The sequence below is a fragment of the Thalassophryne amazonica genome, chromosome 8 (genome assembly GCF_902500255.1).
Source record: "Thalassophryne amazonica chromosome 8, fThaAma1.1, whole genome shotgun sequence".
Taxonomy (NCBI): Eukaryota; Metazoa; Chordata; class Actinopteri; order Batrachoidiformes; family Batrachoididae; genus Thalassophryne; species Thalassophryne amazonica.
The window spans coordinates 37,172,011-37,184,909 of NC_047110.1; the positions used below are offsets into that span (position 1 = coordinate 37,172,011).

Here is a 12,899-nt window from a genome sequence, read left to right on the forward strand (position 1 = left end):
TTTTCAGGTTCTGCAACTTTATCTGGACCCCCCCCCCCCCCACACACACCAAATATAATGTCAATTTTTCCAGATCAAGACCAACATTTTTGCAATTCATGCAACTTTGCACTTAAAGTAAAATAAATTTGGAGCCACGTTTTTATTTTTATTTTTTTTTCCAGGAGAAACCCATCTTTTTCAAATGTGATTAAAATTAATTTGATTTCATTTAATTTTGAGGAATTCTGCTTAGAAAACCAACATAATTTCACGTGTGTGTGCGTGCGTGTGTGTCGGTGGGTGGGTAACTATCGCACTTTGAGCAGCCAATCGGAGGACAGAAGGTCTTAGTGGGAGGAGCCACGGTGGGGGCGTAGTTCAAGGCTTCAAAACAAAAGTCGAGCTGAAGCATTTTTCTTTGTTTTTCCTGCAGCGTATTTGCTTGTTTGTGGTTCAGACTTTTTACGCGTCGAGATGGCTGAGAACAGATGCAAAACGGCCGATCAAATGAAGATGTGGAAGGAGGCCAGAAGTTCACAGGTTTGTGTTCTGCGTTTTATCGAGCGTGTTCGTGGGTGAGAGGTCACTAGTCCTTAACTTCACGCTGAACTGCTCGACGAGCTCAGTAGCGATTTCTGGCCTTGCAGACGTGCTTTATAGCGATAAAGCAGTCATCTGTTACCGTTTTTAATTTTTTAGAGGCGTTAATATCGTATAGGGTTAGCTTGGTAGCTAACTACTTGCTAGCCTAGCGTTAGCTGGCTGAGACAGCTGTGCCTGTGTTCCTGGAGGCTCCTGCATGTTTTCTAACTGTCCCTGTTCTTTTCCCAGGCATTAACTCTATCACGTGTGCTCAGCCCATCAAGAGCTGGAAGACACAATTATGTGTGACTTGGAGCAGGTAGATGTGGGAAACATGCAGGGCAGGATCTCTCCAGCAGCAGGGTTGTGCACAGCTCGATTAAGATGACTTGTTTATGTTTTGTCTTTGATTACAAACTACAACAATGAGCAGTTAACACACACCATATTTGTTTATTTTAGCTTAATCTGAAGTTGACGATTGTCCAGTTGCATAACTTCAGGTTAAAACCCGTCAGTTATTTAACCAGAGAACATCAGAGATAAAGTGTCTCTTTAAACTTTGTACTGCAGCGACTTACTGCTGCTTTCTTGTTTTGCATTCCATGCTCTATTTATTTACTTATTGTTTTGTTTCAAGGCACGGAATGCCTCTGATTGGCTGGTCGTCGACATAACAGCTCCCCTAGCCGTCTGATTAGCTAACCCAAATGCTACGTTCACATGCCGTTTGTCATGCTGCGTTCACGTCAATGAAAGAAAATCTGCTGCACCAGTTGTCGTTGCAGAATTCCTGTCGTCTGCAGTGGCAGACTGCAAATGACAGATGACTGCATGTTACGCCCTTTCATTTTTCAGCGTTAATGACACACACAATAATTGAATTAATACACAGCAGTGTTTTATGGTTTTGGACAGCTTTATAATTAAAACAGGAAGCCTTGTAAACAAAATTGAAATGACTGTATATTAAAAATATTTTTTTATTATTAATGCTAAAATGACAATGTGTTCTGTGTGTGTGTGTGTTTATTTATTTTTTTTAAAGTTGTCTTTGTTAATACTTGATGCAGAAGTGTAGTACCTCCCCTAATGGTGTCAGGGGAGGTGATGTTATAAAACAGAGAGCACAGACATGAAATTTTCTCATTTGGCCTATTGAGAAATCCACCCCATATAAAGTCAGTGTTTACAGGCAACATGTGAAAGCAGCATAACTGTAACCTTGATGCACAGGACTTGGGAATCTTCTCCCCCATATATACAGGTGTTTGTTGTACCTCTGTACTACTTGTAGGATTCATATTTTTGGATTCTTTGTTTTTATTATGTTGGATGATCAGTTGTACAGTTCTGGTGTAAGTGTTAATAGTTACTTTCCCAAGTGGAGCACATCCTGGGAGAAATGACTCACTGTTGTGGAACAAAATGAAGAGGAATAACATTCTGCAAGATTATCAGTATGACGCAAGAATATAAAGTACGAAATGTGTATTGATGCAGTACTTTGTACAACATGCTATAAGAATCCACCGTGATTATCGCAAAATAAAGAGGTGTATCATGGCATTGAAACTGCACGAGACGACTGAATTTCAAGGTCAACACTCAGAGTTGATGTTTGGGTTAGTGTTAGGCTTGTACATGAACAGTGACATTGGGTAGTTTGCGTATGGTTTCATATCAATTGCATCAGCAGGGGTGGTGACCAAGCGGTTAAGTACACTTGTTTCCAGTATCAAAGGTTCCCGGTTCTTGGCTTTTGCTGCCCATTTTCCATGTAATGTGGAGTTGTGTCAGGAAGGGGATCCAGCATAAAACTTGTGCCAAATCAACATGCAGATCAAAGTTGGGCCCTGAGTTTGGGGGGGGGGGGGCAAGGGAGAGGGTGAAGAGACTTACTTTTACCCTGTCAATAGCAATGGTTTATGATGTAATATCATGCAAAATATAATTTTGCTTCTAATCTACAAAATACTGTCAATAAACAAAACACAAATGGATCTATTCATCAAGTGCACTCGCATGTCATTGCGCCTCTGTAAGACTTCTATATGCACACGCTTGTCTCACTGATGTATGCCCACATGTCCAGCAAGCTACAAGTTCTGGTAACACCATATTCACATCATGAACTATCGATGTGCCCTATGGTTGAAAGCAAAAAAAAAAAAAAAGCTATAGGTCTAATTTCTTGACTAGAGCGCTGTGAAGGAATGTTCAGATGTGCTGACATGTTTAACCTAAATCTGCCTGTTACCTTTTGAGTTCTCACACACAAACAAAGGTGATTACACAACTTGGTACACCTTGGACAGGATGCCAGTCCATCGCAGTGCCAATATAGACAGACAAACGCATTCACACCTGCAGTCAAATTAAAGTTTCCAGTTCACCTAACCTGCTTGTCTGTGGAAATGGGAGGAAGCCAGAGCTCCACACATAACGGACCAAGTGAGAAATGATTCCAGGACCTTCATGCTGTAGGCAACAGTGCTAATCACTAACCCACCATGCTGTCTGTTTTGACATGTCCCGAAGATAAGAAGTAGCTGACGAGATAGGGACAGACTTGTAATGCAGCCAGCCACATTTATTGCAAAATACACAGCACATTGATAGCACACGTTCATAGTTCACCTTAGGTCAGTCCTCAACAAGTGACTCTTGCCAAAGAAAGTCTGGGAGATATTTTAATTATTAATCACTGTCTCATTGTAAATGCTGGGTAAGTAATTGCCTCCCGCTATCTTGGTTTTGTGGAGCATCAGGTGCTTCTGTCAGCTCTGTAATTCAAAAACAAAACCAGATATTTTTGCGAAATCTCATTTAAAATGAAATTTCCAAAAACAGTTGGTCCTAATTTTCTAAATGGACCAAACAGGATTTTAGTGTCAGACATTGTTGAATAAGTCATTTAAAGACATTAACATGGATTGAGACATTTAGAAATCTTAATTTTTGCACACAAACATATTAATCAATGAGAAAATTGTGAGATTGAGAATAATCTTAAACCACCTGTTTTTGGCAGCTTATTCCAAGAGACTCAACATCAGTTGACCTAAAATGAAGAAAACTCATACAGTAGTGTTCAGAATAATAGTAGTGCTATGTGACTAAACAGATTAATCCAGGTTTTGAGTATATTTCTTATTGTTACATGGGAAACAAGGTACCAGTAGATTCTCACAAATCCAACAAGACCAAGTATTCATGATATGCACACTCTTAAGGCTATGAAATTGCACTATTAGTAAAAAAAAGTAGAAAAGGGGGTGTTCACAATAATAGTAGTGTGGCATTCAGTCAGTGAGTTCGTCAATTTTATGGAACAAACAGGTGTGAATCAGGTGTCCCCTATGTAAGGATGAAGCCAGCACCTGTTGAACATGCTTTTCTTTTTGAAAGCCTGAGGAAAATGGGATGTTCAAGACGTTGTTCAGAAGAACAGTGTAGTTTGATTATAAAGTTGATTGGAGAGGGGAAAACTTATATGCAGGTGCAAAAAATTATAGGCTGTTCATCTACAATGATCTCCAATGCTTTAAAATGGACAAAAAAAAGAAAAGAAAAAAAGACACGTGGAAGAAAACAGAAAACAACCATCAAAATGGATAGAAGAATAACCTGAATGGCAAAGGCTCACCCATTGATCAGCTCCAGGATGATCAAAGACAGTCTGGAGTTACCTGTAAGTGCTGTGACACTTAGAAGACGCCTGTGTGAAGCTAATTTATTTGCAAGAATCCCCTGCAAAGTCCCTCTGTTAAATAAAGGACATGTGCAGAAGAGGTTACAATTTGCCAAAGAACACATCAACTGGCCCAAAGAGAAATGGAGGAATATTTTGTGGACTGATGAGAGTAAAATTGTTCTTTTTGGGTCCAAGGGCCGCGGACAGTTTGTGAGATGACCCCCAAACTCTGAATTCAAGTCACAGTAAAGACAGTGAAGCATGGTGGTGCAAGCATCATGATATGGGCATGTTTCTTCTACTATGGTGTTGGGCCTATATATCCCATACCAGGTATCATGGATCAGTTTGGATATGTCAAAATACTTGAAGAGGTCATGTTGCCTTATGCTGAAGAGAACATGCCCTTGAAATGGGTGTTTCAACAAGACAATGACCCCAAGCACACTAGTAAATGAGCAAAATCTTGGTTCCAAACCAACAAAATTAATGCCTCACAGATGTGAAGATATCATGAAAAACTGGTTATACAACTAAATACTAGTTTAGTGATTCACAGGATTGCTAAAAAAGCAGTTTGAACATAATAGTTTTGAGTTTGTAGTGTCAACAGCAGATGCTACTATTATTGTGAACACCCCCTTTTCTACTTTTTTTACTGATAGCCCAATTTCATAGCCTTAAGAGTGTGCATATTATGAATGCTTGGTCTTGTTGGATTTGTGAGAATCCACTGAATCTACTGGTACCTTGTTTCCCATGTAACAATAAGAAATATACTCAAAACCTGGATTAATCTTTTTAGTCACATAGCACTACTATTATTCTGAACACTATGTATATATGTATCTGTACCCATTCTTCAGAATTATGCCATGATGATAATTTTTGGCCATTTTTGACTAATCCTAGTTTGGATTCATGAACAAAGTAATGAATGAACTTCCTCCAACTTTTGCAGCCTGACAACATTACACTGCATCGTTACAAAGGTAGAAGTGGTTTTGTCAAGTCAACTTTGTCAGTTTTGCAATGCATACACAGACATATTGAGGATTGAAATTCTGTTAGTCTCCCAGACAATACAGCGTAAACAAAACAGTAAGAACCATCTCTTATGTTGAGCTATCGCAACAGTGGAATATAAAATAAATATATAAATGTAGTAGACAGTAGAATGTGGTCAGTGAGGTACCTGGTGGTCACAGTATGCCTTGTGCAAATTGAGCAGTAATTTAACATTGATGATGCCAGTCACCCTCTGCACACCATCATCATCAACCAGAGGAGCCTCTTCAGCCACAGACTGCTCCTTCCCAAGTGCAGAACCAACAAACTGAAAAACTCCTTTGTCCCTCAGGCCATTAGACTGTACAGCTCCTCACTCGGCAGGGCAGAGGACAGGAAGGAGAGGAACAGCAGTAAACCAGTAGCGATCAGTATGTCTGGTATTTATATTGCTTCTTTTTTTTTTTTCTTTTAACTTTCAGATTTGATGCTCTGTGTGCTTTTTACCCTGTGTGCTGTTGGAACCTCAGTTTCCCTCAGGGAGTCTACTCAAGGGATTAATAAAGGTCTGTCTCGGTGTCCAAAGACATTCCAGAAAGGGCCAAGTAGGTGGAGCTTTTCTTTGCAATTACTGACTCCAGCAGGAGTTTTCACTGATTAACATCATTTTGAGAAGAGGGGATCAGTTCACCAATACTACAGGCGGAGTACCACACCGTGAGGGTGAAGAGGAGGGGCTCATCAGACATCCCTGAGGTGCACCCATGCTCAAGGTGGTGATGCTGGATGTGTTGCTGCCGACCCGCACTGCCTGTGGTCTCCCTGTCAGGAAGTCCAGCAGTCAGTTGTACAGTGATGTGTTCAGTCCCTGCTGCTTCAGTTTGATGATCAGCTGTTGGGGGATGATTGTGTTGAATGCTGAGCTGAAGTCCATGAACAGCATTCTGACATGAGTCTTGTCCAGATGTGTAAGAGCTGGGTGGTGGGCGGTGGCCATGGCATTCTCAGTCGAGCGGTTAGACCGATATGCGAATTGGAAGGGGTCCAGGGAGGGGTTGGGGAGCGCAGACTTCTTCGGAACCGGGATGATGGTGGTGGCCTCGAGGCATGTGGGGACAACAGGGTGTATGCATGATGATCCAAATGTATGTTCTGCTGGTAATATAATTTATGTCATACAGTGCACGCATCCCTCACTTATTCATAACTGAAATGCACTTAAGTAGCTTTCTGAAATTGATGTGCCCCCCTCCCACCACGTTTAAAAAAGCATTTTTCCATATTTATTTGTGATGGTGCTTTTTCTGCAGAAGCCAGATACATTGACCACAGCTGCAGGGATTCCCATTGGAGACAAGCTGAACCTGGAGACTGCAGGACCAAGGGGACCTCTTCTGGCCCAAGATGTGGTCTTCACAGATGAGATGGCCCACTTTGACCGGGAAAGAATCCCAGAGCGAGTCGTGCATGCCAAAGGGGCAGGTGAGTGTACTTTAGTGGGATTTATTCTGTGAAAATAACTGTTACAGCGTGGTCCACATTATGACACACATCTGTGAGACAAATATGTCCAGGTGCATCATGGGAAAACTGTTTGGGTGTGGGTGTGTAGTGTGTCCTAGTAGCAAGAGTTATATTTTTACACGAGGCCAAAATATGGCCATCAAGTATAGCATCTGTGCATCACCATAAGCCCATACTCTGGTGTGACTTGTATATGGATTTTTCATCTTCAGGAGGACTTTTTTGACAGGTGTGACTTATACTCCGGAAAATATGGTATACTGTATCTCTTGTTTTATCGTGATCACGTAAATGGTGCACGGAGATTTTGTGATGGCAGTGATTTTATTTCAACAGGATTCTGTTGATTTTGTACGTGTTTATATAAACGCAGCTAGTGTTGTTTGAGGATTCATTCCAAGGACAAAGGTTAATCAGTACCTGGTATCTGGAAGAGGGCGAAAAACTTTGAGCTTTTCAAAGCATTATGTTTGTTGACCAACTCTTTGGAGAGCATGCACATAAACTCTACTAGCCTGAGTTAAATTGCAAAGATGTGGGTTACATGTGTATAAAGTGATAAATATGTATGCATAAACGTCATAACTGCCTCCACTCCTCTTTCATAGGGGCTTTTGGCTACTTTGAGGTGACTCATGACATTACTCGTTACTGCAAGGCCAAGATCTTTGAGCATGTTGGAAAAGTTACACCCATCGCTGTCCGCTTCTCCACTGTGGGTAAGAATAACTGTGCAATTGTCCTCATTTTCATCCATCCATCCATCCATTTTCTTCCGCTTTATCCGGAGTCAGGTCGCGGGGGCAGCAGCTCAAGCAAAGCCGCCCAGACCTCCCGATCCACTCACACCTCCCCCAGCTCCTCCGGGGGAACCCCAAGGCTTTCCCAAGCCAGCTGAGAGACGTAGTCCCTCCAGCGTGTCCTGGGTCTTCCCCGGGGCCTCCTCCCAATGGGACGTGCCCGGAACACCTCTCCAGTGAGGCATCCAGGGGGCATCCGGAAAAGATGCCAGAGCCACCTCAACTGACTCCTTTCGACGTGGAGGAGCAGCGGCTCGACTCCGAGCTCCTTCCGAGTGACTGAGCTCCTCACCCTATCTCTAAGGGAACGCCCAGCCACCCTGTGGAGGAAACTCATCTCAGCCGCTTGTACTCGCGATCTCGTTCTTTCAGTCATGAGCCAAATCTCATGACGATAGGTGAGGATCGGAACGTAAATCGAGAGCTTTGCCCCCCTACTCAGCTCTCTTTTCACCACAATGGTCCGATACAGCAACCGCATCACTGCAGATGCTGCACCAATCCGTCTATTGATCTCACACTCCATCCATCCCTCACTCGTGAACAAGACCCCAAGATACTTAAACTCCTCCACTTGAGGCAAGGACACTCCACCGACCTGAAGAGGGCAAAGCACCTTTTTCCGGTCGAGAACCATGGCCTCGGATTTGGAGGTGCTGATTTTCATCCTGGACGCTTCACACTCGGCTGCAAACCGCCCCAGTGCACGTTGAAGGTCCTGATTTCACGAAGCCAACAGAACCACATCGTCCGCAAACAGCAGAGACGAGATTCTGTGGTTCCCAAACCACACCCCCTCTACACCCTGGCTGCGCCGAGAAATTCTGTCCATAAAAATAATGAACAGAACTGGATCCTCATTTTGTTTTTTTTAAACACATTTTTCTTTTTAGGCTGTTGTATGTGTCCCTGAAAGTGCTTTAGAAAAACATTTTGGTTGCATATCTCTGACAACTAAGAAAACATGGTTTATTCTTATAGTTTTCATGGCAGAGAATTCAAATTTTAATGTTTGTGTCTCCAGTTTTTTGTAGTTTTTGTGGTACAGACGATTAACAGTGCATTCCTCCTGGACTAGGAGGAGAATAAAAAAAATGAGAGCTTACATTTGCTGTTTAGTATGCTTATATTTTTTTGGGTCAATGATGAACGCTGCGATAAGGTAAAGTTGACAGGACAAATATTTTTGGAGAAATTAGTGGTTATAACTATCCAGTAAACAATAGACATGCTGCAGTACACCATGGGAGTTCCGTGTTTCTGGGTTTTAAATGTTTTTATTATGGTTCATGTTAGTTTAACAGTGTTGGTCATGTTATTGATTTCGGTGGGTTTTTTTGTGCAGTTGGATTAGTCAGTTTAGTTAAGTGTCATGTTGCTGGTACCATGTGAGGGAAATGTTTTTGCATTTGATATCTTCTGCCACTGTCTGTGTTTGTGTCTAAAAATAGAAGCACCTGCTTGTGGCAAAATGCAGAAAAGACAAGAACCTCTCCGTGCATACGTGTGTATAACTTTGAACATGGACAAACTCAGGACAGCTGACATTTGCCATTTGGTATGTTTATGTATTTTGGCTCAAGGATGAACACTGCCAAAATTGAACCTTGACAGGACTAATATTTTTGGGGATACTATGGATATTAGCTAACATTGCTAATTACATGCTGGACTAACACACCATTCCAGCAGGGGGCAGTAAATCATCACTCACTCGCTCATCATTCATCTTCAACCGCTTATGTGGGATCGGGTTGCGGGGGCAACAGCTCCGTCTGGGGACCCCAGACATCTTTATATTAAAAATGTGAGTGTGTGTGTGATTTTTTATTTTTTTTATTAAGTTCAATGTAAGTACATAATATAATTGTACATATGTTAAAAATACACAGATGACACAAGACAGTGAAAACACTTATTTCTGTTATGGTCCATTTAAAAATCAAATGGCAAAATAGAAGTTTAAAATAAAATGATAATAATAATAGTGTGTGTATATGATAACAAGAAACTAAACAACTTATAAATACATTAAGACAGTAAATTAACATTTAAAAAATTAATTAACAGGAAAAAGGGTTGAGTCCTTCTAAAAACTGTCAGTCTAAAGTTCTAAAAATATTCTCGACTCACATGCCATTCCAACTCGTTATAGAAACTTTGGATAATTTATTACCACCCTTGAAAAATGTCAGTTACCTATTTTATAAACACTACCCAATCTGGATCCCCAATGGGCAACATGCTAGTTTGGAACTAAGCATCAATTTTAGTTAATTTAATAATTATCCCTCAAAATTATAGTTTACATGCAAAGAGCAGTACAGTAGCTTTGTTAATAATGAAGGGATTCTTGCAGCTCAGTCTTGAAAATGTCATTTTAGCTGGAGAATCTGGATCAGCAGACACTGTGCGAGACCCGCGAGGCTTTGCAGTCAAGATGTACACTGAAGAAGGCAACTGGGACCTAACGGGCAACAATACCCCCATTTTCTTCATCAAGGATGCCATGTTGGTGAGTCAGTGGTTCTCTGTTCCACATGCACAAAAGGAAGGAGAACCCTTTGTGTATTCTTACCCTGGTTGTCAGTGAAGCAACAAAAGCAGGGTATTGTTTTGACTGGTGTCTGTGTCTGTCTGAAAACTCAAAAACTACTGGATAGATTTCCTTCAGGCTTGGTGGGAATATTGCTTGGGTAGATGGAGGTGATGAGAGTTTAGAGTAGTTACGTCACCCTCCAGAGGGGGATTGAAGTATTGTTTGTAGTGGCTCTGTATGTTTGTGTGTCTGTCTCTTTGTTTTTCCGCACTTGACGATACCTGCAATGGAGTGTAACTGATGAATTGATTGACGGATCTTCATGACCGGGTCACTAGCCCAATTGATATTTTGATAATAAAATATATATTTGAAAAAATGTTTCGGTATATATTTTTTAATAGAAAAAAATTGTCACACATTATTCTATAAAATGGTTTTGACCATTTTTGTGTGGCCAGTTTTTTTCATACTGTATTTTAAATATAAGAATTATAATAGGTTGGCATTGTTCTGAAAACACAAAGAAAGGTTCAACAGTTGGTAAGAATATAAAAGATTACATAACAGTTGAGTAGAGCCATGTCATTTGATTGGTGGTTTGTATGTCACGTGACATGCATTCTTACCATTTGCCGTTGTTTTATTTCCTATGCAATAGTGCTTCTTAGTATGCAATTTTCAGACAATATGAAATGTGCTATTGCAGGCCCTGGCCACTGTGCCTGCTCACACTACCGGTGACGGCATTTAGCTAAGCATGGCACAGTTTGTTTTGCTGATGGATGACGATTTGAACAAGCTAACAGTGTTATTTCTTCTAACACACACAAAACAAAGCAAACCCACGACACCGTAAGCCATCTGGAGGCATTTAAGAACTGTTAAGATGAAAAGCTTGACAAATTTCTGACGTGATTTTTTTATTTTTTTTTTTTATTTTTTGCTGGACTGAGCATACAAAAGTCGGTGCACGGCATCACAGACCACGTCATCAGAGCTGTTTTTGAACTATCTGACGGTTTTTGCAAGTTGACTGAGAACAATTTTGAACTCCTATTTAAAGTTCATGTTGGACTATTTGGAACCTGTTGATGTCAAAGCACCAGTGACACACACCAAACTGTAAGTCCTTTTTCTGTTGTTTATAAATTAATATCAAATGACAATGATCTATGTTAGCCGTTATATATAAAACAAATAATGATTTTTTTTTTTCATTCATTCAATGGAACAAATATTTCGTGAGGTGAGATGGAACATATGAACATTCTGTCTTTCACCTCCATGAAATATTTCTTCCATTGAACTCATAAACATTTATTATTTGTATAATATCTCATTAATTTTTATGTTCCACTAGTTGTGTGAATGGGGTGAAGTCTGCCATCTCTGAGCACCTTGTTTGCTTTAACTGCTCTTAAATTAACACAAAACCCATTAATCACCAATTTTTTATTTAACACTCTTTTTAGCTGTGAACAATGTGTCAGAGTAGTGGTTAACATGAATAACTGCAGTGAAAATACAAATGGCACTGAAAATGTATTCCAAAATGAACATGTAATGTAAAACTAGAGCCCAAACTCCTCAGCACGAAGTCATGTGTGTCTGTGCATGTGAATTAATGCACGAGTGGCATTTGACACTTGTTTGAGTGATATACTCCTGCTAGAATCAACAGACCCATGTAGGATTGGAGGTCTGCCAGACTAATTCACCCCAGGTGTCCCCAAACACATGCCTCCCCTCCAGGTTGGGCATCTCCAGTATAATTCCCTCACTGGACTCTGGAAAGAAGAGTTGGAAGCTGGACTTGATGTCATCCACACGAGATGTTGCATAAAGTGGTTTTCAAAAGTTTTCAGCCCCTTGGTATTTCACACAGAGGAGGGTCTTCTTTCACCAAAGCATTAAATCTTGGCTTGCATTTCACATGTACCTTCTGGCAAATTGTAGCCGAACTTTCAGGTCTTCTTTTTAATAAAATCCTCCTCTGTACCACTTCATCATGAAGCTGTATAACGGGATACCAAATGCAAAATATACACGATGCACAATTTCTCTAATCATAGCCACAGAAGCCTGTAACTTCTTCTGGGTTGTCTGGGTGTCTTGGTGGCTTTCCTCACGCTTCTCCTTTTTGCAGACTCACTCAATTTTTGAGAACTGTCTATACAGATTTACCATAGAGTGCTATACTGTTTATATTTCTTTATAACTGATGTAAATAAATTTCAAGACATATTCAGTGACTTGGAAATGTTCATGTATCCATCCCCTGACTTGTCTGAAGAAAACTGGCAATTAAACTGATTATTTCCAGGTATTATACCAAAGGGGCTGGTTACTTATGCAACCCATCATCTTGGCTTTTAGATTTTTAATTAATTTATATCAAGTTGTAGAGATTTACTTTCACTTTGAGTCTAAGAAAGATAATTTTAGTAAATTTTATATTGAGAAGCCCGATTTACTTTTTGTATTTGAAATCCCATAAACAAATTAAAATGCGTGAAATACCCAGGGGCTGAATACTTTTGCAAACCATCGGTACGAGGCATTCCTGGCGTCACAGTGCCCTCTGCTGGACGACCTATGTCATGACACTTTCCTACAGCGTTTTTATGCATTAATTCTATAATATATATATATATATATATATATATATATATATATATACACGAGGGTAGGCTGAAAAGTTCTAAGGCTCCCCATGAAGGAGTAATGCATTAACTGCATTATAGTGAGCCTTAGAAATTTTCAA

General features: G+C 40.4%; 1 protein-coding gene across 2 annotated transcripts in view; it reads left to right on the forward strand.

Moving 5' to 3' along the window:
- Positions 1–365: 365 nt before the first annotated feature.
- Positions 366–12,899, forward strand: part of cat (catalase) — a 37,554-nt gene continuing 25,020 nt past the window's right edge. For both annotated transcript variants that reach the window (XM_034175998.1, XM_034175997.1), the window contains exons 1-4: positions 366–522; positions 6,580–6,751; positions 7,402–7,512; positions 9,978–10,108. In XM_034175998.1, the coding sequence (XP_034031889.1) occupies positions 457–522; positions 6,580–6,751; positions 7,402–7,512; positions 9,978–10,108 (480 nt within the window). In that variant the 5' untranslated portion in view covers positions 366–456. The remainder of the gene's footprint in view (positions 523–6,579; positions 6,752–7,401; positions 7,513–9,977; positions 10,109–12,899) is intronic.